The sequence below is a fragment of the Colius striatus genome, chromosome 14 (genome assembly GCF_028858725.1).
Source record: "Colius striatus isolate bColStr4 chromosome 14, bColStr4.1.hap1, whole genome shotgun sequence".
Lineage (NCBI taxonomy): Eukaryota > Metazoa > Chordata > Aves > Coliiformes > Coliidae > Colius > Colius striatus.
In genome coordinates this window covers 16,797,785-16,823,253 of record NC_084772.1, presented here as the reverse complement: position 1 = coordinate 16,823,253, position 25,469 = coordinate 16,797,785, and the positions used below count along the sequence as shown (strand labels likewise).

General features: G+C 40.8%; 2 protein-coding genes across 2 annotated transcripts in view; one reads left to right on the top strand and one right to left on the bottom strand.

Annotated features, from left to right (window-relative positions):
* Window positions 1–8,177, top strand: part of MAF (MAF bZIP transcription factor) — a 188,498-nt gene extending 180,321 nt beyond the window's left edge. The window contains exon 3 of the mRNA XM_062007185.1: window positions 6,510–8,177. The gene's annotated coding sequence lies outside the window, so the exon portion shown is untranslated. The remainder of the gene's footprint in view (window positions 1–6,509) is intronic.
* The window catches only part of WWOX (WW domain containing oxidoreductase), a 491,880-nt gene continuing 473,039 nt past the window's right edge, over window positions 6,629–25,469 (bottom strand). Inside the window, exon 9 of the mRNA XM_062007183.1 lies at window positions 6,629–7,840. Within this exon, the coding sequence (XP_061863167.1) occupies window positions 7,652–7,840 (189 nt within the window). The 3' untranslated portion in view covers window positions 6,629–7,651. The remainder of the gene's footprint in view (window positions 7,841–25,469) is intronic.

Here is a 25,469-nt window from a genome sequence, read left to right as displayed (position 1 = left end):
TGGTCTGAGCTTAAGAACCCGTGCCGGGTGACTTACAAACACTGTGTGGCAGTTGGCAGCAGCCGCCGCAGAGGGGGATCTGTGCCGGGCGGCCGCAGCAGCGCCGCGCAGGCCCTGGCACACGGCCGTCATTGCCACACCAAAGGACACTTTTTAATAGCCAGCTGACAGAAGCACTCGCCCCTACAGGGTAGGGGCTCTCTGACAGCTCTTGTTTATCAGGGGCCTCTCCTTGCCAGTCATCCCCCTGCCCTTCACCCCCTGCCCACTAACACGCGGTAAATTGACCCTTTAATTGTTTAGCAGCCTAAACCTGGTGACACCATTCATTGACTGTAAAGCAGCGCTTAATCCCTGGTTGGGTGATAGTGTCATTAGGAAAGTAATGCAATTGCAGGGAAGCATCTCCCATCTCTGCTGCACGCTGTGTTGGAGGAGAGGATTATCTATGAGCCCTCGGCTGGGGCTGAAACAACACGCAAGGTCCACACAGCCTTGATGCTGCAGAGCTATTTCGCTCGATGGTAAACAACTTCTAATTGCGGCTGTTGACAGGACTCACCGTGTTATAACTAACCTTGCTGCAATGTTATTATTTCTGAAGGGAGCCTCTCTCCATATTTTTAACAATAAGTCTGACAGGTGTCATATTAAAAACAGGGCTTAATTCTAATGCAACTATTCCCACCCACCCTTCCCTTTTCATTTTCGTGCCTCTGTAATGCATGAATTTCTCCTGCTCATAAAGATTAAAGGAACAGCTTCGCTGGAAGGAAAATACTTTTGGTTTGTTTGTAGTCCAAGTACATTTGAGATGGTCTCAATACTGGCTCTCTTTCTCCTCTCTTCTCCAGCCACACGGGCTCAATGCTGGGAGGGAAAGAGAGGGAGAGAAATAAAGCCTTCCCTGGGATGAGAGGTAATTCAGGATCTATTGAAGCGAAATTTCAGGCTTCTTTTGAACTGTGACCCGTGGCCGCCGGCCGGGCGCTCCATGGGCTGTGCAGCCTGTGATGCATTGCTGACTGCTGTTCACCAGAGACCGAGCCCAGGCCAGCAGTTCACTTACAAGTTTACACTGGATTTAAGTCAAAATGCTAAAATGCTGGTGTTCAATCACTGCTAACTGTGTGCTCGGCAGACAGCTCCCTGCAGACTCTGTGCTTGTAAAATCCAATACGCCACATAAAGTAAGGGTTTATGGAGGTGTAAGGGGTTTAGAAGACCTCCCCCCCCCCCCCCCCGCCCCTTCTCTCCTGACTGGTTTCTTTTGATGCTGCTTTTCAGGCACTGGGACGGCTTCAGCCACATGCTGCAGCAGCAGAAAGTGCAGAGGGCTGCAGACAGCAAGGTGCTGCCCACTTCCATAACCTTTCCCCATCTCACCTGCCTTTCCTCTCCAGCTGCCTGAAAAAGGCAAAGTCCATTTTAGGGCCAATTGTTATGTGTTGATGTGATGATCAGAGTAAGGACCAGTGTGGCTCCTGTGCACTTGCTCCCTGTCTCCTCTCTCTGTAAAAACCTTGTCCGTTTCCCGCCTGCAAGCATCACACACCTTTCTTAATCCCCGCTAAGAACATGACAGAGCTGGGCAAACCACCACTGTTAAAGGCTAACGCCGACTCAAGGGAAAGGGCATCTGCGTTGCCAGGAGGGATTGTGTAAATCCAATGTACAAAGACCCTAATTTAGCCTGTGCTCACATACCCACAGGCACTGCACCAGCCCTGTGTGAGCTTTCTGTATGAACAACACACACGGTGCAAACTTCAGTCCCAAATCGTTGGCTAATGTTCAGTTTTTATAACAATTCTTCTAAAAGAGTGAAGATAAGCAGCTCAAATGGTCTCACCAGGGATTTGGCAATTTGTTCTCTACCCCCTTAAGGTAGATAATCTTTGGGACTCAAAAATAATACATTATTTCTTCCTCTTTTTTTTTTTAAATATATTTTTTTTCCATAAGCAACTGCCCAGCAAATTGATAAGAGCCCTTTTTAATTAGATAGTGAAGTTGTATGGGTAATGTTCCATATAAAAGGTCTATAAAACACAGCAGAATTAATAAAATGACTGCTTCTCATTTAATTCAGGTCCTCCGAAGGGATCCGTATGTCTTGCTTTGGTCTGTTTGTAGTACTTCCCTCCACCACCCAGCCACGAATTGATTAAAATCACATTCCTCACTTAAAGCTGGAGCCCAGTTGGTAAGAGATGCTGGATAGTAATTAAGGTCTGTGCACAGACACATGAACCCTCATAAAAAAAAAAAACCCAAAAGGAGTCATTGTGCATCGCTTGGATTATATGCAAACACAGCTCATGTTGACAGCTACCTCTGGATGACTCCATCAGTACACACTTTATCTCCAGCTGTCCAAGTAATTTTCCCAGGATTTCGCCCCTCTTTTTCACTCCTCTCCACGCAGATGGATTAGAGCAACAAACGGTTTACATGCTGCACATCATTAGCTATCCTCCCTCACTACCCAGCAGATAACAACTGGGCTCTATCATCAGGACATTCATAACACCTTGACACTTTTACAACTATGCTGTTCTCTGCCAGAGCAATCTTCTCTTTTAAAGCATGAAGCTAATTCATGAAACACCCGTTGGAAAGTGCTCTGCAACAGGGACGGGAGAGAGAAGAAAAAGCACAGCCCAGAAAAGGCATCTAGTAAATAACATAGTTAGCACTGTTAAGAAAAAAAAAAGGAGAGAAAAGTGGCAGATTCTTTCTGTTTTCCCATTACCTCTGTCCCATGGTGAACGACATCAGCAAACAGCCATGCATCTGTTGGCTCTATTTCAATGCTTTCATCCTGTGACATCCAGACACCTTTGGTGCTGCTCTGCAACTGCAGGCTGGAGTGGGCACACAGGTCAGCTGCAGGCTCCCTCTTTGAGTGCTGTGCTGTGGCGATAGCCTGACTGCTTCCCCTGGGCTGGCAACAGCTTTAAAAAGGGACCAGGTGAAGGCCTTCAGTCAGTATGGTGTTTACCATTGGGTATTACCAACAGCTGTTCTGGTTTTGCTAAACTGCCCCCACTCTCAGGGCATCTCAAGTCTGAAAGATTTGTTAATAAAACAAGGTATTCCCTGGGTAGGTTGAGATCCTGCTTCAGAGACTATGCATGCTCAGACATGGGCTTACATTTAGAATAAAAGTCAATCCTACACCTACAGCCACTGTGGATGGAAAGAAATACATTTTAGCAGCATTTTCCAAGGTTCTCAGTGTGCCTCAACCGTACATTTTAATGTATAGTACACGCTTGTTTAAAAAAGAAATACATAAGGAGAAAGAGTAATTACCGTAACTTAAATTCAGCCTGATAAGAAGGGCTTGCAGAGCCTGAGCAGCTGTTCCACTGCCATTCAGATTATGGAAATATAATCCTAGAGAACCTTGTCAAGATAAATACAGAGCATGAAATGTATAGGCAATTTTTCCCCAGCCACATATAATGATCAATTCCAAAGCCACAAGTGATACCAAAGGACAAAATAAGATCTGTCTAGACTTTCTCACTTACAAGATATTGATCATTCCAATGGTAAACTGGTTAGTATAAGTGTGTTTGGCTTGAAAGGTCATGAGCTTAACACCTGACAAGGAGTTATTCAACCTTGATATAAGTCAAATTATTGCAGTGTTGCTGGAAAGACTTTCTCTAATAAAAATCCCTACCTGCTTTGAGAATATCTGAAAATTGTCTTCCAGGTGTCAGAAGAAAAACCAAGGGGGGAAATAAAAGTCAAGGCTTTGCATGGGTTTCAGCTGGATCACCTCTATCCGATTTTGAAAGTAGAGGTCCCAACACTCAGTTACTTTCTGGACAGATTGTGAGCAACTTCTGTTGCATGGATAGCAGTGGAAGCTGTTGCCGACTGAAATGGCACCTCCATTCCCCTAAGAGCCTCTGGTGGCTCTTCATTCTCAGCAAGGGAGGTTGCTCGCTCACCCACATGGACTTACAGATCCAGGGCACTCATACAGGGGCAAAACCCATCACCATTAAAATGGGAAATGTTGACTTTGGAAGGAAAACAGAGGGGAAAGAGTCAAGCAACACCCTTCAGCATGTGGGTGGGAAGTGCTCTCCAGCATCGCCCACCAACATTTCTCCTTCAGAAAGTCCTGTGGGGCTGCAGCAATGCATCAGAAAAACAGGCCTTGCCCAGCCTCCTTTTTTTTATGAGGATAACTAGCAAGTGCTTATTAGGACTATTAGGAGCTTGATGTAAGTTTGCTGGATCTTTTCCAAGAACTATAAATACCCAATCTATTTTGCTTTATTCAGTTCTTTTTGTTTTGCTGATATGATACTAGTTAAGGTTAATGGGGTTTGCTTTAATATTAGACACAGTATCACTTAACTACCTTTAATGAACACTGGAGTCAATGCATTGTGGAGTAATTCACACAGACATTGCCTCAGGTAAATCAACCGGAAAAATGTAAGCCAGTGAAATAAATAAATCTGACTGGCTGTAAATGTGCCAAATTTTACACCAAAATATATTTGAAAGCCAATGACTTAGGCACATCTAGGATATTAAAAGGGAGGGTTTGGAGTCTGTTTCATTTCTATTGCTTTTCCTTTTATAATGTCCCTTGCACATCCTTCCTCCGTTGAAACTAAGCCAAGGAGTGCAAGAAAAATTATTTTCACAAGTGTTTCTAATAGAAGCAAATGCTTCACAGCTATGTGCCTTTTTTATTATTTATTTGGAATGAAAATGGTAAAAAAAAAAGGTAGAAGGTTTTTTGTGCTGGCTATCTCAACACAGGAGAGTGAGAGACTAAGAGGATAGAGAGGGAGAGGAAAGCTGGAGACAAAGAAAGAGGAGAGAAAAAGAGAATGAAAGTAAGAGAAAGAATGAAAGAAAAGGTAAGAAAGAAGCAGATAGCAAGTCATTTTATCTGAGTTTGAGACAATTGTGACAGTGAGATTCTAGACAGAGTACTATATTAGTGTCAATAAATATTTATTAACCAGAAATAGGAAACACAGGAACCCAAGCAACTCAATGAAGTTAGGCAAGTAGCTTACCTCATAGTAATCCAAAACTATGCTAACATTAAAAATGCTTTTACCAAAACAGTGAGACATGTTACAGAGGAGAAACACCTCCCAGATATTCTTTGAAGGAAGGCAGGCAATCTCTTTAAGTACTGAATTCTCATAAAAGCATGCAATATTTCAGCTATAAGGAATGACAGGGTGTTCATTATTGGTTATTAATGTTTGCCTAAATGGAGCGTACGGCCCAGGCCTTCGGGGGCGTGTAGAGCTCCTAGCATTGCTTAATTACTACCCACTCTTAATCCAGCAATGCCAAGCTCTGATACAAAGCTCTGCTGTCATAGACTGGCTGTATTATTATGAGAGTAATTCTCTTTGGCTGTGAAAAGGAAAAATAATGCATTTGTGAAGGCTGTTGCACAGGTGACAGAAGTTAATCATTTTTTCTCCCCAGATAAACTCCAGACAATACAAGGAATTTGACTGCAACCATCGCCTCAACTTGCAAACACTTTGACCCATGCCATCAGTTTTCAGACATTACGCTATGCCACCATCTGATCCATGCAGCACAGACTGGACAAAACTTCTAGGAGACAGATTATTTATCTGCTCTTCTCTTTCCTTTTCCCTTTTTTTTTGCTTTCCCAAAAAGGCTGAAAAGAGTTGTTTTTTTCCCTGGAACAGCCCCCTTGATTTCTTTATTCCACCAAAAGTCTCAGTGCAGGAGCAAGCTCATTGGGATGTGCTGGCCTTTGGGGGAAGAGGCTTGCTGCAGACAGTAGAGGCATGATTGCTTATTTACTGAAGGCTGTTGTAACACAGGAGGCACAGTAGATGTAAGCAAGGCCATATATTCTTCACTGCTGCTTTAGGAAAGATTGTGGCATCAGGTAAGGAACTGGCCAAGTAGGGAGTGGCTGAGGTTGCACTTGGGCAGAAGCTTGAAGGATGTCAAGAGCTTTGGGGAGAAGAAAATGCCCTAATTTTCTCTGTATAAATCCAGGTCAGCTAATTCACCCTAGATCTGAGGGCAGGGGAACCCAGGTTCCTCCTGTCCACTCAGAAGAAATTTACTTTCACAGATTAAAACTTTACTTACAGATATTTCAACCCCTATGTGCAGAGGAGACTGAACACCTGAAAAGAGCAATAGGCTCTAGATTCAAACAAATAAAGAGTCAAACCAAGCTGTAATATACAACTGTAAGGTGCAGCTGTTACATGGCAGTATCATAATTCCTTACATAAAAGTGGTCTGTTTTTGGATGGGAGGATGCTATTGCTACTTCTTCCAGGTGAGTGTGTGCCTTGACTTTAAAGCTTACTCAACAGCTAATCAAATGCATTATGATTACAGACAAGAAAAGTCATGGAAGGTAGACTATTAGCAATAAATCACAAATAATAAGGGGGTCAAATAAGCTGCTATTAACAATGTGTCCTTCTATTTATTTGTTTATATTCTGCCTACAGAAAATATGATGCTGGACTGTGGATGGCTTATGACAACCTTCTGGCATGAAGACAGCTACAAAGCACAAAATACAAAAAATGAACTCAAAGAAACAAGAAACAAAACAACGTTTTCTTGGCATCAACAAGAAGCTCTTTATTTTTCCTCAAGTTTTCTTTTCTAAAAAAAAAACAAAATTAAAACCCACCAAACTTGGAACTAAGACATTTGCAGAAATGAGAAAACTTTCTCTTCAGGTGACAATATTCAAGCAAGCATGTTGTTTTATTGAATTTAATTGAAAGGGAAAAAAGAGAAGATATTTGGAATGGGATACAGAACCAGGAGAACTGAGAAACTGAACTTTCAAAGAAAAAACCCCTCCTTAAAACTGTGAACTGAGAAATGGATGGAACTACCATTTAAACCCCTGATTATGTTCTCTGTGTGTTCTTAAGGAGACAGTATCATCTTTCCTAACTCAATGGTATTTAGGGAACGGTTTACAATGTATCTTTTCTTGTAATCTTTTAAGAAGGAAACAGAAATATTTAATTAGCTGTGACTTTACCCTTTCTGTTCAGATGTTTTCTTGCACCTTCTTTTTCTAGACAGCGCAGATGTATTTGCAGCCAGCAGTCAAGGGCAGGAAAGATTTCTTTCCTTAATAATCTTTTTTATTTGCCACACCCAATAAAATCCTTGTAGGGAAAAAGAATCAACACAACTACCATCTCCCAATCAATACCTAAAGCCTAACGGACAGTAATTATCAAAATAAAGAGGAAATCCCATATTGGGCTACATACCTACCCATTAATCAAAACAACAGAAAATATCTGCAGCATTGCTTTTCTGAAATAAGACAAAAGATGCCTCCTTGGGTTACACTTTGAACAGGCTATAATCAAAAGAAAGAGAACCAAGACTAACTAAGCCCCAGGAAGCCGCATTGTCCCTTTAACCCACAGTATTCCCCATTTCCCATTAGTACTTAACATTTTTCACTATGTTGTGACTGCTATTATTTCATTTAACACTGGTTAATCTGTATCTGAGGTATATGGAAACCCTCTAGATGATAAGATTGGACAGGTTCCAGTGTTGGCAGTTTTCAAGCGTGCACACACTCGTGTGTTTTGATCCTTCCAGGAGCTCCCTGTTATTTGGACTGCCTGCCAATTCGTTCTTGGATCAGCCTCTCGCTCAGCTCCCAGAGGGCTGCGGCCGTGGCTTCGCCCTGGGCCTCCTGCGATGGCAGGCAGCGGCAGCAGTTGTTGAAGTACATCCCTCCCAGGCCCTCCAGCTCTGCAGCCGTGGCACAGTAGACAGTTGTGGCAGCTCCTTGTTGCTGGAATTAAAAGAAAAAAAGAAAGAAAGAAAGAAAGAAAAAGAGATTAAAAATAACTATATAAATATATATAGAGATATTTTATCGTTGTAATTTTGAATGCAGCCCTTTGAAGCTGTGTCTTATGAAAGCATTGTGGCTGACAGGGTAACCTGCCTGGTGGTAAGGCTCAAACTCTGCTGAAGGTGATGCCTGCCTGCTGGCCACTTATTTACAAAACACCTTTTTGAGTTCCCCAGTGAGGACTCATTTTCCTTTCCTCTTAAAGCAAAACAAAAGAAAAAGACAATCTTGGTCCACAGCTCCCAGCCTCAGAGCTTTTCCCCTTTTCAATAAACACCTGGATTGGTGGCAGACAAGGTCTGGCCTGAGCAGAGAGGTAGAGTCTTCCCAGGCAATCTTGCTGCCCCCCCCCCCCCCCCCCCCCCTTCCCTAATTGTGAGCAGCAATGCAGGCTGATATATGCATTTTGTTTGTTTGGAATTTTTAAACCCCTTGTACAAAATTAACCTGGGCACTCCAATTAAGACCTATCATGTAAAGTGCAATCGGGATCAGTGCCAAACCTGCCCATACATCTTTCATCAACAGTTTCACTGTGGCAATTGTTAACAATGCCTTGTAAGAATGTTTATCTGCTGCAGGCAGAGAGGTTTTGGTTTTGCAGACACTCAAGGCTTTCCAGGTTGGTGTCTTTTTTTCATTCTGTAACAACAGTTCCTCATGTCTTATAATGCTTTAAGAAACAGAGCCGGTAGATTAGAGGCTTTTGTGGATCAAGAGGGTTTTTTTTCCTTTTTAAATACCAAGTGAACTTATGTTCAAACAGGAAGAATGGGTTTTTCCAAACTTCTCTGACAGAAATCTGGAGACTGAGGTCACAGGGTGACAACAAGCACAGTGCCACTGGTGACTGGCACAGATTAAAAGCAGTGCAGTGCCAGAGTAGCTGTAAAGAGGGCAAGAAGCTATCTTGCTTTGTAAACTATAATTAAAAATAATAGGTGAGAGTGCATAGCAAGACAAAACACTCATTTAAAACCAATACAGTTTATCTGGCATATTATGATTATTTATGTACATCTCAGTCCTTTCTGTGGTAACTAATTATAAGCTGATAGGAATCAGGATAAAGAGCTTGCCAAGTATGATTGAAAAAGTAAATGAAGAGAAATTAGATGTTATCACATTAGGATAATTTAATGGGGAAAGAGGATAGGCTTCAATCTCTTGTGATTTTCCCCAAGCCCGTTTATTCTGGCCTTGTGTTGTCACAACCAAGGAAACTCAGGGTGCTGTTAGGCGGTCAACCTGCAGAAGGCCTCTAGTTTGAAGACTTTTTTCTCATCCTTCAAAGGCAGTAAGCAGTCTAAAAAGCCCCATTTCTCCCTAATTGAGGCAGAATCTCAATTTTGTAACAGCAAAGGAAGGCCTTTTGTTTGCAAGACATGCATTTTTCTCAGAAGATGGGATTAAACTGATAATGATGACTCCACAGCTAAGAAATGATCTCCCATCACAAGGTAAACCAAAACTGGCTATATTAGGTATTTTGAAAGGCATATATTTATCAACAGATCAAAATATTTTTAAAGTTAATATAATACATAGTAATCCTCTTATTAAACCAATACCTTTTTTATTTTTAAAGAGGAAATATTTTAAAGGCAGTAGCGGAAATGGAAGAGTTCTTCAAAAAATAATAGAGAACAATAAAATTCTTTTGCTCATTTGAACTATCCTATAAAGCTCCACAGCACAGGTGTGATCACTGTATTTAGCTGTTTAGAAAAATTCAAACCCCCTAAAGTGTGTTATTAGCTTTTTGCAAGCAATTCAAACTGGACTTTTATTAGAAAGGTAGAATTAAATGAAACATTTTAATGCAGAGTGAGAGCCCTTAAGCTGTTGCTGAAAAGCATCCGTCCAGCCAAGCTAAACTCAGGCTTGCTCCAATAGAACCCAGCTAATTCATAAAATGGAAGTTTGTCAGAGCAGTTTAAAATCCAAACCAAACAATAATTTATCTTTTCAAATGAGTCAAATATGACGACTCTTAAACAAAATTCTCAGCAGGCAGAAAAGCACCCCACAGTATAACAGCAGTGCTTTACACCTCGAACATTGACACCAACTAGACTCCAAAAGAAGAGAATATTTTTCCCCGTGTGAGTGTAGGATATTTACTTTAAACGATAAAAGATTGTGTGGCTGGAAGCCCAAAGCACTTTATCTTGCGCCGCATCCAGTGTTTCACTGAGAACTGGATGTGAGCAATGTGCCATTTGCTTTTTGGCTGTGTGTATCTTTACTTTTTTTCTAAACGTTTCAATCGTGTTGGCTGTTTTGGAAAAAGAAATTTCAATGGTTCTATCATTGAAAGAAAAGTACCTTTCTTATTACTTAAGAGAAATGCAGTCATATTTATCCCTTCGTTGACAGAGGGTAAAGCTTTAATATCAGAGTAATGAACAAACATGAACTCATCAAGCCTAGGAGCTTCCTTCAAACTGCAAAACTACAAAACAGGAGGTAAATCCCAGATTCTCAAAGCCATTTAAGCATCTAATTTCCTTTGATGAATGTGAGCTAGTTGCATTCAGACACTAGAGGATCTCCCTAAGCAGACTTGCCCAAAGACAGAAGGGAACGAGCCTCACAGGAATCAAATCCCAGTCTGGGTTGGGAGGGATGTCAGAAGGTCCAGCCTCTTGTCCAAAGTGGGATGCCTAGGAGCCCTGTGTATACCATGCTGAACAGGAAGGTCCTCAAGGGACAAATACCTCCTTTGCATCTCCGACTCAGATACCACCAACCTCTGAGAAGAGCCAGAGCTGCGGATAACTGCAAAATGCCTGCACTGCCAGTCATGCTTAGCCAGGCTGAGAAACTACTGAGTTTCTCAGTAAATACTGTTTATCCCTCATGAACACAATCTTTGGAATGACATCTTTATATGTTGGGCCTTATGATAGTTTAATAACAAGTTTTAATTTTTTGCTCATCAGCTTTCCTGTTCACATATCATCAGCATACGACAGCAGAGGATGTTAGGGAATCTAATTAGTAAACAATTCCATACTGCTGATACAAGATGAAACATTCTTAAACCGATAAAAAGAGCACTTTAATCACTGTTGAATGACTTTCAATGCCAAGCGGTTTGTGCCATGTCAGAACATAATTTGAAGAAGATTAGAGCACTATATAAAAGAATTAATGTTAACAACTTCGTTAAAAAATGTCTTAAACAATGAGCCTGTCAGTTGTCACAGACTCTCCCTGATCTATTGTGATTAACGCCCCTCCTCCCAACAATTTCAACTGATAAACAATGCTAAAAGCCCTGGGCAACCTAAACAATTGTTTTCTTCCACCCCTGTCAGTTGTACAGGGTGCTAATCACCAGAGCTGGGGGTCAGCCTTCTTTAACCTGCAACAAAGGCAGTGGGTTGCAATGATGAATACACAGGATAAAGAATTTGCCAGAAGCCCAACTGAATCTTTAATCATGCCTCAATGCCATTTCCGATCTGGCCAAACATTTGAAAGCTGCTAGGCAAGCACCCTGCTATCAATCTTTCCAGCGTAGGTAAAATTACCCAGGAATCTTGTTTTGGATTAAGTTGAAGAGTGTCTTAGTAATAAGGGTTCATCATTCTCTTCTGCAAATCATTTGTCAGTTTTGTAATACAATCTTCAACTGCAGCAGGGTGGGATTTATAGAGCAGTTGCTGTTTATTTATAGTTGAGTCTCAAAGATCTGAATTATCCATCCTTCCAAAATCCTTTTGTTGAGATGAAAATAGTAAGTAGCTACTAGTTCATAGGCACTTATTTCATAACTGCTAGCTGTCAATTTGTAACTGGTGGCACTGAATGCAAATTAATATTGAATATCTTAACAGTAAAAGAAAAGGCGTTCTTGAGATATAGGACGCAGTACAACCCTCATTAATATATGTAATGCATCCGTTAGTATTCTAAGATACTGTTTATGTTCCTGATAAGAAAACATATTACACACTTAATATTTAGTTTTCTGATTTGTCTACTTTCAAATGCATGTTTATTTTCTAAAATTAGATTCCTGCTCTGAAGCAAGTTTGCATACCAAGCATATAAATAATAGAAACAAAGCCATAACTTATCTGTATATTTAGCAACTACAAATGAGTAAGATGCACTCTAAACAGATAGCACTAAACGTTGTTTGCCAGTAAGATGGGATCAGCTCTTTTGAAAAGGAGGTCTTAATTCTCTTATGAAAAATTAAGAATAAAGGTCAGTTATCTTGGTAGCCTGAGGTTAAGTTTAGCACAGTGCATTTTAAAAGACAGCCAGTGGAAAGAGGTGAATTTAAAATGACATGAGAGGTATTTGCGACAAGGACTAGATTCAAAGCAGAAAGCTCAAGTGAAATAAAAAGGTAAGTGCTTCCTTAAAACTCTTCAGGCCATTACTATTACTCATCTCAGGACTATTAGACAAAGCCAACACATCCCTAACACAAAAATACCAGTTCCAAACAATGGCATGGTGGACATACCACTCATAGTGGAATAACTCATTGTACATACAGTGAAGATGAGGTTGCATGAACATATTCCAGATCACAAAACCAATGGGGTCTCCCATACCTTCTTTGTCCTCTGAAAAGCACTCTGAAGATTTCAAAACCATTCTGCTAGAGAGGGAAAAAACTCCACCAGCTAGCTTCAGCAATGCTCATTTCCTGACTTGATGTGAACTATAAAATCTCCTTGGAAAAACAAAGAAGTTGATATGAAGCCTATTTCCGCAATGATCAGCTCCAAATTGTCCAAACCCTAAAGTTACAGTTGTAATTTCATATTTCCCGAGTCTCATCCTCACCTGGTGTAAATCAGCAAAGGCCCGCTGCCTTCTCTGAGGCTCCACAGAATTGCAGTTGTTGAGGATTTGCTCCATTGCTTGTTTCAACACTGGCATTGTTATTCAGGGCAAGTGGCTGCAGGGACATGTTGCCTGGCTGCTGGAGCATGTGCCCGTTTGCCTAATCGAGTTCCAGGTTGCAGCTCAGCATCTGAGCTTTGCCTTCAGGATGGGTTTGTTTCCTTTGGGGATTGCTAGAAACCCTCAGCTGTGATTGTTGTGCAGAGTTTTCTCAAAATATACTGATTCCTTTCTCTGTAATGTTAAAATATCTCAGCAGCTGACTTGAATTGGTATTTTTTACCATCAAGCCCAAGTCTCTGCAAACAACTGAGAGTGCAATGCCCTCTTCTGAAAAAGTCCTAAATCCTCATGTCTTCATTAAACCTTCAGGATTCTCTACTGTCTGAAGTGCTTTTAGGTGCAGTCTTAAGAGCTGTTTGGTGGTATCAGCCACTGCTGAGGACAGCTGAAGTTGATAGAGACACTTCTCAATGCCAGGCGTCACTTTGCTCTATTTCTTACCAAGGTAACTCAGAGCTGTGAGGGACAGTCACTTTTCATACAACCCAGTGAAAAAGTTTTAGTCTCACATGAGACGACAGAAGAACTATTCCTGCTGCAGTCCTCTTACTCTAAGCAATCCCAGATACACAGTTATCTTATGAGTAATACTCAGAATATGTATGTATCAGTCTCCTGTAAAAAAAAATAGGATTCCCTGATTGCTTTTTCAGCAAGGAAATATGAAAATGAGACCTGCCTTTGCTATTTTGGGTGACTATGATAAACTGAAATTGTATCTGCAGCTAAAAATATAAAACTTTGGAGCTGCCAAATACAATCTAAGAAACAAATCGGGCTCAGCTGCCTTCAGGTCCCATCTCCACCCAAGTGCCAGCAGGAAAACGTGACCTGAACTGACTCTATACTTACAGTCTTTTCAAAGGTCTCACCGAACCACATCTAAACCATTCTCAACCACCTCTCCTTCCCCCATCACCACATTTAAACCAACAAATTGTCTCTTAGAAGATAATACAACGGATAAACCAAAATCTATAAGGTCTCCTTTTTTTTCCTCTGATGTATTCCTTTTTCAATTAATTCCCAACTACAGAGACTCAAAACTCCATCAGCTTCTCTCCTTGCAAAGCATGATTGGTTTCAAGTTGTAATTTTTCATAGTGTCATTAAAACCTTTACACATTTACAGTATTCTTTACATACATTATAGAAGATAAGTGTGCTATGTTCTTAGAGTAAGGAAACTGCAGTAGTTCATGAAAGAGGATTTGTTTTCAACTGGTGAGGCATTAAGACCTAGCGATTATTTCAACTATTCAGTATATGCAACTATATTTAACTGACATTCTGGGTTTTAACTTTGCAAAAGAAAACGTGTTGATTGTACTAAATGTGTTTTGATAATGCACCATGTTGTCTGTGTTATGCAACACCCCATGTGTTCTCAATTATGGCAATGATAGTGCTTGAAAACTTCCAACCTCCAACATCCATTGTCAAACAGATTTTTTGCAACCATTCCACAGGAGAAAAAAAAACCCCAACAAGATGTCAAGTCAGGAGAACTGGGTTGGTTTTCTTTTTTAAGCTTTTACTTCCATAGTGAACTTGGAGAAGTCTCTTCTACTCCACGTACCTCACTTTTCCCATCTGTATAATGGGGAGAGTACGATTACTGACCCACCTCACAGGGGTGTTGTGAGGACTAGTTCAGATTATGGGGTGCTTTCATACTTACTGTTGAAAAGCACCGAGTAACTATAAAGTGTTCTATTATAAAGCATTGTTAAAATGTGTAGAAGATGTAGAACAAGGTTGGCAAAATAGCTGACAAAAATGTAATTAACTTTTAAAATCATGCTTGTTTTTCTCTATTGTATAAATGCGATTCTTTAACCTGTGAAACTGTCTACTACACCGGTCCTATTCCAGTCTTTTCCTTCTCTCTTCCTCTTTCTTTTTGCCCAGCTCACAGTTAAAACTCTTACAAGCCAAAACATCATTCATTCTCCAAAAATGAATCCCCTGAAAGAGTCATCCATGAGTTCATCTCTCCTACCCTTTGCATAACGCTAGAAAGAGCCACCGTGGCATACTAGAGGTGGGATTTAGTTGATTAACATGGGTCTTAAGACATCTGAGCTGCTTTAGGAGGGCCCACAGGCTCTACAGATGTCCTTCAGAAGAGTAGGTTTCCCATAGATCGGGTATTGTATTTGTTAGCCTTTCACAGATATCTCAGATAAAACAATATAATGTTTAAGACATCACCAGACATGTGTCCATGCAACGTAAATGCTCTTACTACAGAACTCAGAAGAGAGATGGTTCCCAGAGGCAGCACCATATTCCCTCCTTTTCCCAGTATCCTATTAAAGTCCACAATCAGCTTCCAAAATTTGTTTGAAGCCTGACACAGGCTTAAGCTTCAAAAACTTGAATGAAGCATATGGCTTTATGTTGTCCAACCAGCCTGCCAGTAGCAAGAGCTGCAGCACGCCCCGCAGGCTGCTCACCCTGCCCTTTTTACCCACATCACATTTCCACAGGCATTGCCTCTGCATTTCCTTCTTCTACCCACTGAACTCCCCATTCACACCTGATTTACACTTTTAAGACATCATTGCTCCAGCGAAGGGGCAGTTTTGAAGTTTCTCTTCTCACAGGCTAGTATGGAGCAGTGATGTTGACCATATTATGTTGCTGTCCATTACTTGCCTTCTGCCCTGTGCACCAACACAGACCAGTGGAGTGAGAAGCAAAGAGCATGTAAAAGACAGTCCTTGAGCACCACAGCAGCACTACTGGGAGCTGATCACTCCTGAAAACCTCTGCCATTCACTTCCTGAGATTTTGTGATATGCACTTAGATAAACATGAGTCCTATCAAGAGTCGATGGCCACTATTAAAAATGGAAATCCTATGGAGGATGTCAGGAACTCTCCTCAAACACATAACCTGCCAGCTGAGGGCAGATTCTTCCGGGCAAAGGTAATTTCAAGAGTTGAGCAAACAGCTTTTTGACAATAAACATATCCTGCCAAAAAGATAGATTAGATATGCTGCTGCAACTAAATCATCAGAATAGGGCTGGCTGGTGTTTGGGCATACACAGAGGAGAATTTGTTGAAATCAGTTCTGTTATTAACTTATGCTGACTTGAAATGTTTTATGTTTTTGCCGTACCTAACTTTAATTATATATATACTTTATATAAATGTATGTATACATACAGTACTGTATATGCTGTATATATTTATATAGCTTTTTAATACTATTACTAATCAAAATTTAGACTTTTTCATACACAGTATTGCAAAGAATGTCATCACAATACTGATATTTGGCTTCCTCCCTCATTGCACAGATAATTTTTTGGACTGTCTTTCATTTTAGATACCAGAGGAAAAAAAAAAAGCAACCCACATAACACAATGCTTTTTAAGCAAGTGATCTTTTGGGACAAATATCTAATGAGCTGGTTTTTTTAGGTTGTAAAGACAAAGACTGATTTTCATTTGTTGATACATATGCACATACACAAACAGACACACAGAGATTTCAGTAATATAATGCATTGAAAAAACACAGGGTGTTATGATGGAAACATACCATGGTAAGAAATTAGCTACTAACTCTGTCTTCCAGAAACTAATTAAGGGAATGTATTTTGCAATAATACAGATCTAGCAAACAGGCCTCTAAAGTCTAGGCTTGGAGCTGCAAGCCAGGCACTCCTGTATTATGTATGTGTGATTTTCATAGATAGCCTGCTGTAAAGTGTGCCCTGTTAGTGCATCTTTCAGGCTCAAAGACACTGGCCTTGTTAATATTTCATTTAGTACATATTGTAGAGTCTCATTTATATTACTTCTATAATTAATGGTGATAGCTTAGGCACTGCCTTTACAAGGAGAGATCCCTGTATGTTGGTCGATGGATAATGAGAAACAATAGATATTTCATTCACCAGCAGCTTGTTGCTAGTTAGTAGGAAATTATCGTGTGTACTGTTGCTTTAATTGCCAGGGTAAATAATGCTGCCGCCGTGTTAGTGAACATTTTAAAGCACTTGATGCAAATAGACTAGAAACAAAACACACACAAAAAAATTACCTTTATTATGCTATACCTTAGCATAGGGAGTTAAAAAAGGTATGTCTTAAAACATTTGAGTTCTATCATGCAAATAAATCTTAATATGCATGTGCTGACTATTCAACTACTGTATTTTAGGAAATACAATTATGCTGCCTTTCTCTTCTCCTATGTAGACTGTAAATAACTGTAGATCTTTCTCTTGTTTTCCTATGTAAATATATGTAAATACTAACAAGCTATGCATGCTGATATTCTAGGCAATTTCAGGTACTTTTATAATCTGGAAGGCATGTACTTGAACTGGTTTGTTAAAAAAAAATCAACTCTCTCAAATCCTTTAAAGCTCATTAGAAATTAAAGATTTCTTACTAGACTGGTTCCTTCAATCTCAGTGGCTTTTTTGTTTATTTTTTCCTCTGTTTTGCCATCAAGGATGCACACTCCAAGACTGCTTTCTCCTGTCTCATCTCAGAACGCAATTCACTCCCCGATCGAGGATGTACACCATTTAGATTCAACATCATCTCCATTTGTAAAACTCAACAGAGACTTGGAGAGGGGGAAGTGTATCCCCTTTGCTCTGACCTCTCCTTCTGTTTAATGATGTTTTCTATTTCATTTTCTCAGCCCATAATCCATCAAGTAAGGGTCTAATACCACTAGCGCCAAGATTCGGTTTGAGGGCAGATGCCGTCGCAGCCAAGAGCAGTCCCCATGTCTTTGGCTATGTCTTTGCTCGTTGGCTGTGCTGCAGTCTGGCTGCTCACTCAGACAAGCTGCTCTGTTTGAACATGCTCTTTATGTTTCTTTTCTAGCATGCTTATGAGTTTGACAGACTGTGAAAATAATTTGATAAATAGCTTGATAAATTTCCCCATCTCTTCCCTTCAGTGCTGTAACACTGTTTGTGGAAGCCTTTCAATTGAAGGAATGTGAACAAAAATGAAATTACCTAAGCTTATAAATCAAGTCACCTCCTGCATACAGATTTGGAGGCAAGGTTTCAATTTAGCTTTCTTCTTCCCTCTTTTTTTTTTTGTTCTTCATGCAATATATGAAGATTCCTATGAGGAAAATGGCATGAACTAAAAAGAGATGCATTTATCCCCCAATCTGGTAAGGGGGAAAAAAAAAAATCCCTTCTGCGTTACGTATGGAAAACAAATGCAATGACAACTTTTTAATCGAAAGAAAACAGCTTTCATGTCTGAAGATGCTTTTTCCAGAGTAGATGTATAGGAATAAACACATTAATTGACAGGATCTTCATGACTTTTTAAGTTCCTCAAACTTGGCTTGGTGTCTGGGGAAGATCTCTTTCCAGTCCTTGAAGACTCTTTTAAGATGAATGTTTAAAAAGCTGAGCTGACATGGGCATTATGTTCAAGTGCAAGCTGTACTATTCTTTAATAGAGGGCGTAGAAATGGTTCATAGGATTATTATCTTTCTACAGACAAAACCCATTACCTTCACACTAGGAGGCAAAAGCTAGTTTTTAACTTATATAAAATGGAATCAATTATCAATATCTTTGCATGGTTTCCCGGCTCTGCTGGAGAGCAGTCACAGAACTAAACACACAGAGCCATTTGGCAAAAGGGCTCCTTCCTATGCTGGGCTTCTTGTTACACCTTTCATTTAATAAAATCACATCTGCAGAGCAAAAATAAGTAGCAGTGATTTGTATGCAGCACTTCCACCCTGAATGTCACAAGAGGAGACAGGAATCACATTTGCAGACCTATCACCAGGCTACTGTTACTTTAGACTTCTTCCCAGTAAAAAGTGAACAAGCGAATAAAAAGCAGTCATCAATGCAAAGTCAAATGCAGTGGCAAACAGCAGTACAGGTCAGAGCATCCATACAGTGTATTGTCTTTGGTGTGGAAGAAAAGAGCTCCTTCAGCAACCTCTGCCATATAACCCCTGCCATCCAGTCTCTGAATAACCCTTTTGTTGGCTTTACCAGTAGCTTTTCATAAATGCTTATGTTTCCAGTGAGAAAAAGAAAGCTGGAAGGTTAGCAGTGGCATTTCATGGTGAAAAAGCTCACACGTGCCCATCACTTCTTAATCTGCTACAAATAAAAGTCTTATGTCTTCAGTAGACAACATCTAATCTACTTCAACTCTGTGTCCCTCAGCAGAGAGATCAATAAGTGCATTAGCCATGGTTTAGAAAAACCTTGTCCCCAGCTACTTCGGTAGCACATGCAAACTCAGAAGTATATAGGTGAAGTATGTGCAATGTATATAAAACATAATACTCTAGAAGCTGGTAATGGTATTTGGGTAGGAAATGTTCATTATTAGCCTCTTATCTGTTTATCCCATTCACAAGATCTGCTGCTACAAAGCGCATAATGATAAATGGCACATTTGCAAATTATCTTCTGAGTGCTGATGAGAAATCAGCAACCTGCGAGTTACCGTGACTTTGAATGAGTACACTCCACTGCAAGTCTCGTTTGCTGAGATGCCTGCCAAATGAGTGCATTAGTATATTAGGAATCTAATAAATTGACTAACAAGCATTTGATGAAAAATAGCTGTACCATCCGTTACAGTTATCATCACAACCAACAAGGCAACTGGGGTTGGGATTTTGAAAGCAACAGCTGCTGATAAAAGAGATGTGGCTGCGCTGTGCCATGCTCTCAGTGGCATCTCCCTGCTAACTGTGCATCGTAACAAACCCTCAGCAAGACATAGAACCTCCCTTAAGCTTTTTTGTGCTTCCTCGTGACACTTCTGAGGACTGAAGCCACTGCAGCCTTACATAGTCTTGTCTTTTCCCTTTTTACTGCAGAAAGTAGGATGCTGGGTGGTGGAGAAAACTCTTCTGACAATCCAGCAGTGAATGAGCATGTCTGCCCAGGAAGGAACTGGAGGACACTCTTTCTGTAACACGGCTCAGCACTGTTCAAACATCTGAGATTATGTTCATGTTCACAATCTGTAAACTTTAATCTTGTTAATTATGATCACAAACATGAGACTAAAGGACCAAGAGGGCTCTGTTTACGTTCACACTCAGCAGATAGGCACAGTGCTATTTAATGTCATACAATCAAATTAGTTTCAGGAGTGGCTTAGAGCCCTACTTCTAGCTCAGGGTCCTAGAGGAGAAACTAAAAGTCAGGAAATAAATTTTCATACAGCACTCCACCTGTGTCGTTCACTGCTTTGCTGGGTATTTAACAAGCCCATCTCTACTTATGAGTAAAACCTTCCCGCACAAATGCTCTCCCTGCCTGGGAAGGAGCAAGCACCCTTGGGTTCACAAACACACAGAAGCTGCACATCTAAAGCAGCATAATTAAAGCCCAGGGTTGACTATGTCCAGAGCCCCGAGGGAAGGTTTGGCCACTGTCCTCAGCAAGCCACACACAGCCCACCCAATGCGCTGTGGGTGCTCGCACTCCTCCCACTAGCACTGGGAAGAGAATGGCACATGGCAGCTCACAGCCACTCTCTGTCCTGGCAAAGCTTGTGTGAGTAAAGTATATCTTTTCACGCTAATTAATTCTAAAGCAATATACCCTTGCATTCAAGTTACAGAAACGTTCTGTATGCTACTTAATTTGTTTAAAGTAGAGAGAAACCCAATTCATTGTAAGTGCCCATTTATTGTCCGCTGACAAATCCCACCCAGCAAACACTTTAAAACTACACGCCCGTAAGAAAAGCTCCTTCTAGACCTTCCCAAATTGCATTTCTGCTTTTACCTGAGACATTTGCAAGATCCCCCAACTCTGTCAACAGTTGCTCTCCAGTTTTGTTTAGCTTATCATCAACAGACTCTGCTTTTGTGAGTGGACAAGTCATTTGAGTGTGCACCACAGTTATAATGGCCTGACTGACAGCTCAGCCAGATAAACACGAGAGAATAACAGACGTAGGAACAATCTGGGTATTCATTTTGTCCGTTCAACCGGGTTGAAAGGATTTGCCAGCCAAGGGCACAACACTTCAGGCTAATTTGCTCAGCCAAAGCACTGCCGGAGTGTAAGACTGCAAGCAGATGACTGATGTTGGGGAGATCGGCATCCCCAGATGAGGTACTTATTATTCACCTCTGCCTCACGGGAAATGAAAGTACTATTTATTCAAAGCATCCATTTGAAAGAGGAAAACATATAGAAATGAACTTTGCTACAAAAGTTGAATCCTTCTCATCACTTCCCCGCTTCTGCAATAATTCCAGGTCCTTGGCCCCATCCACATCGTCGTGCATATTGCAGCACTTTCTTTTTCTTTCCTTCTCCTTCCCCTCTCAGATACTTTCCTTAGTTTTGTCTCCTGTCTCATAGTTTTGCATCTTCCATTTTAATACTATACCCACTCAGCTTTGCAAACCTCAGGGGCTCAACACTATTTCACAACATCTGGTACAGAAGTGGGTGCTAAGGATATCCTGCCTGTGTCTCACACACTAAATGCACTCTGCAATCTTTTGGCCAATATTAGCTCCATACTCCAACAGGACACACATGTTGGCAATGAGCTGCATCAGCCACCTCACCGTTACGGAGTCAAACAATGCTGGACCAGTGAAACGACAATGCTGCCCTTGTTAAGGGACATTTTAAGTATCCTGTGTTTGGAGTGACAGAGCCACAAGTCCACCTGCTAATCATGTAAAAATAAACAATGGATAGAACAGCCAAGCTTGTAGTAGGAAAAGGTAAACACAGCTCTGACATAGTCTCTCTAGCAAGCAAACAAAACAATAATGGTTTAGAGTGGAGGCTTGCAAGTTTGGTCCCGTTAACTAAGTTCCATCTTCCAGCATTTTGTGTTTTGAATCTCCAGGACTGATTTCAACAACTTTCTCCTACCCAAATGCCAAAACCTGCTCTCAGTGAGCACGACTCTACCAGCTCCAGAAAATCTGTGGAGCTGAGACACAGGGTGTAGCAGTGCTGGAGTAAATCAGGAGGTAAATTCAGGAGGCAGCAGTCCCAGAACAGTGCCCACTGCCTGAGCATGGCAGGTTGGGAACATCGGCCCTCACAGAGGTAACGCATCAACAGCTTCAGACACATCATGGGAGAAATGTAAAATGCACCCGACATCTCTTTTGATCTACTCCTTAGAAGCATTAAAAGGCACATTAATGTGCTGCTTTAGTGAGTGTTCAGTGTGATAGTTCAAGACATAACTGAGCCTTTCACTAAAGTCTAATTGGGGAGAAGAATAAACTTATTGTTTCCTCCTCTGGACACGCACCCTCAACCACTGGCAGAGTTGATGTTTGCATGAAGTATTTTTCTGTTTTGTATTTTAAGTCCAGGCATGCTAAATGTAGGTGGAATGATCACTTTTGACTATTGCTAGGAAATCAGTACATGTCCAACAGTAATTCTACAGATGCAGTAACTGATATGGCCCAGAAGCAGGTTATCTTTCTTCAATGCTACCAAACACTGAATCATAGAATTACAGCACAGTCAGGGTTGGAAGGGCTTTCTAGAGACCATCCAGCTCAACCCTCTGCTCAAGCAGGTTCCCCTCGATCAGGGAGCACAGAAACACATCCAGGCGAGCTTGGAAACCTCCAGAAAAGGAGACTCCCTGGGCAGCCTGTGTGACACTCCCTTACCTGAACAACAAAGAAGTTTCTCCTAAAGTGGAGTTTCCTGTGTTCCAGCTTGTGCCTGTTACTCCTGGTCCTGTCACTGAGCACTACAGAAAACAGACTGTCTCCATCCTCTCAACATCTGGCCTTTAGATATAAATATCTAGAAGTGTTGATAAGGTCCCCCGTCAGTCATAAGTTCAAATATACAAGTGTGTATGTGTACATTTACATCCACGTATAGATAAATTACTCGCTCTAAAGTATCAAGTGAATGCTAATAAAGTCTCTATGCATACAGTTCCAACAACTGCCTTTCATGCAATTGTTTTGTATTGCTCATGGAGACCCTCACACCCAAATCATACTCATATTTAGTAACAGAGTTCTGAGCATTGAGGTAATGATATCTCTCAACCTCATCAGACTATGAACCACTTTTGTATCTCTGTGTTTCCTATTGCCACATTAAATTTCCTTTGCTCTTTTAAGACAACCAGACAATGAACAAACTGCACCAACCATCCATGTAACAAAGAGGAAAAAGGAATGTAAGAGAACATTCCTACCTAGGTTAATCAATAGCAGAATAAAGGGAGCAAAGAAAGTCAGTTGTAAGTTCCATAGTAGAGGCAAGGTGAGGAATGACTACTGGGGCATCCTAGATTTTGCTGAAGACTACTTCCTCCTTGTCTGTATTTCTATCAGCTTAGGTCTATGTTTGTACATCTGGCCAGACCTATACTCATCTGAACTCTATTTTCTTCTCTGTGCAATGCTCTTTCTTACATCTGTTATGCTGATAATTCATGTGTCCCTGATTAGCTTTAAGCAACACCCTCAATGCTTTATCTCTGCAAGGATTAGAGGGTTTATGCTGCCTTCTTCATTTGTTTGCAGCAACTCTTTCCAGCCTCAGTGAGGCTCCTTGGATAGCATTCTGTGCTGCAGTACTAATGATGCCAATACTGTTATACTAAGTCATGCACCTCTTAAACTCTTTTGGCAAAAGACAGTCTAATCTGTAAGAGATATTAACTTCCTTTTTTTGAAGCTCTCACTCAATCTAGCTACAGAAATTGCAAGACAAAAGAAAGAGAGGCTGAAAAATGGGAGCCCAGAGAGCCCTGCTGTCCAGCTCACTAACCAAAAAGCATGAACCTGTGCTGCCAACACACACCAAGTCCACTTCAAGGAAAAAAATCTGTCTTGATCAAACTAGGCAGGTAGATAGAAAAGAAGAAAAAAAGTAGGGAAGGCAATCGCTCTGGGTACATAATGGATGGATGCAGAAGTCTTCTGCATCTGCAGGCGGAAACATACGCAATTCCATCTTTTTTTTTTGTACAATATTTACAAAACACTGTCAGTTCTAGCTGGTTCCAACTGAGGATTAAAGGAACTCCATTTCCCAGTCCACACATGCCACTCAATGCTTCAGAACCACTTTGAAGCTCTTCCTATCCTAGCTTCAAGGATGTCTGCATTTTTTTTCTGGACAGTAGCATGATTTTCTTCTTATAAACTAGCTAACATCACACCCACCACAAAGATGAATGACAGTTTTTCTCTGGGCTACTCTTCTGGCTGATGGTCAAGATGATTTCTGATGAATCATTTTGAAAAGTGGTGAAAGGAGGGAAACCCACTTCAATAGATTGTTTGTCCTACATGAAAAAAACTGAAATAAAACAAACATATAGAAAATTCCAGGATTACAGCTGGAGTACACAAAGGTTTCATATGCCTGTCTTTTAAACTGTCTCCTTAAATAGATCTTTAAGAAGCCACCAATGTTGGAAATGTAACTTTTGCAATATTTGGATTTGTATTCTTTTCCAAAAACACAGCCAAGGCTTTCCTGAGGGAACACCTAAGATGCTCAATCCAGAGGCCAAGGCAGAGGAGGGAGCTGAGCATGGTATCTCATTCACTGCCCAGCTGTGGCTGCAAGGAGAAAGGGGTTGTTCCTATACTGAGCTTGGGGAGCATCTGGGCTGGAGAGCTGGAGCTGCACACCTCCACAGGGCAAATGTTCATGTGTGCTGTCACTCAAACAGAAACACATTATTTCAAGAGGATACATATCTCTCCTGCTCCCTCTCTCTTGTAGGAGGAACAGAAATGTGTCTGCCTTCCCAGCAAATGCACAGAAGATCATATTCAGTAGATACCTGACAGTTGACTCTATCTCAGTATTTTTCCATTTGCTTCATACAAGTAAAAATTACGGTCTGTAACAAGATCTCTATCCCCTGTTTTGCCACAATACCATATCCTTCTAGGAGAAGACTCTTTTGACAATAAATTTCTATTAAAGTGCAATATGCTCCTAAGTGGCATAATCTTTCTCAGTGGCAACATGTGAAATATATTTATGTTCTGTCGAAATGCTGTATTGGAGCTGTACTATCTAACTCTCCTTACATACTTCTGATCACTTTTTTTTAGCCCAGTTAGATTATAGAGGGGAAAAAAAAAACCCACTCAGTGGCATAAGTGATACATACCTAAAGGATTTTCTGACAAGTCCAAAAATGAATTTGCTGCAAAATAATGAACTTAAGTGACCCCTGCTGACTTCTCAAGGAATGACATTCCATAGGGAGTCCCATCCATGAAACGAACAGCTCAGGTACAAAATTAATCCATTTGTCTCAGCTCTTTGAACATTTTGTTGGAAAAGAATCATTATTCGGAAAGTTACTGGTCATCTAAAATACTCCAGTCTATAGTTTGGGATGATCCATCTAACCATGAAAAAGAAAGGATAAAGGGTCAGTTTTGAACCCTTGCAGGAGCCTGACACAGTTAATTTGTTTTTCGGGAGTATTATCAGTTAAGCGTAGCTGGAACCTGAAGATACCTGCCCACATATCTGGCTGGTGCCTTCTGCATGATGTAAGGGGCTAATAAAAGGTGGCAGCACTTGATGTCAGATAGTTTGTCTCTGCCTCGTTTAATCATTCTGAATGGAGTGATGCTCAAGCCCAACCTGCATTCAC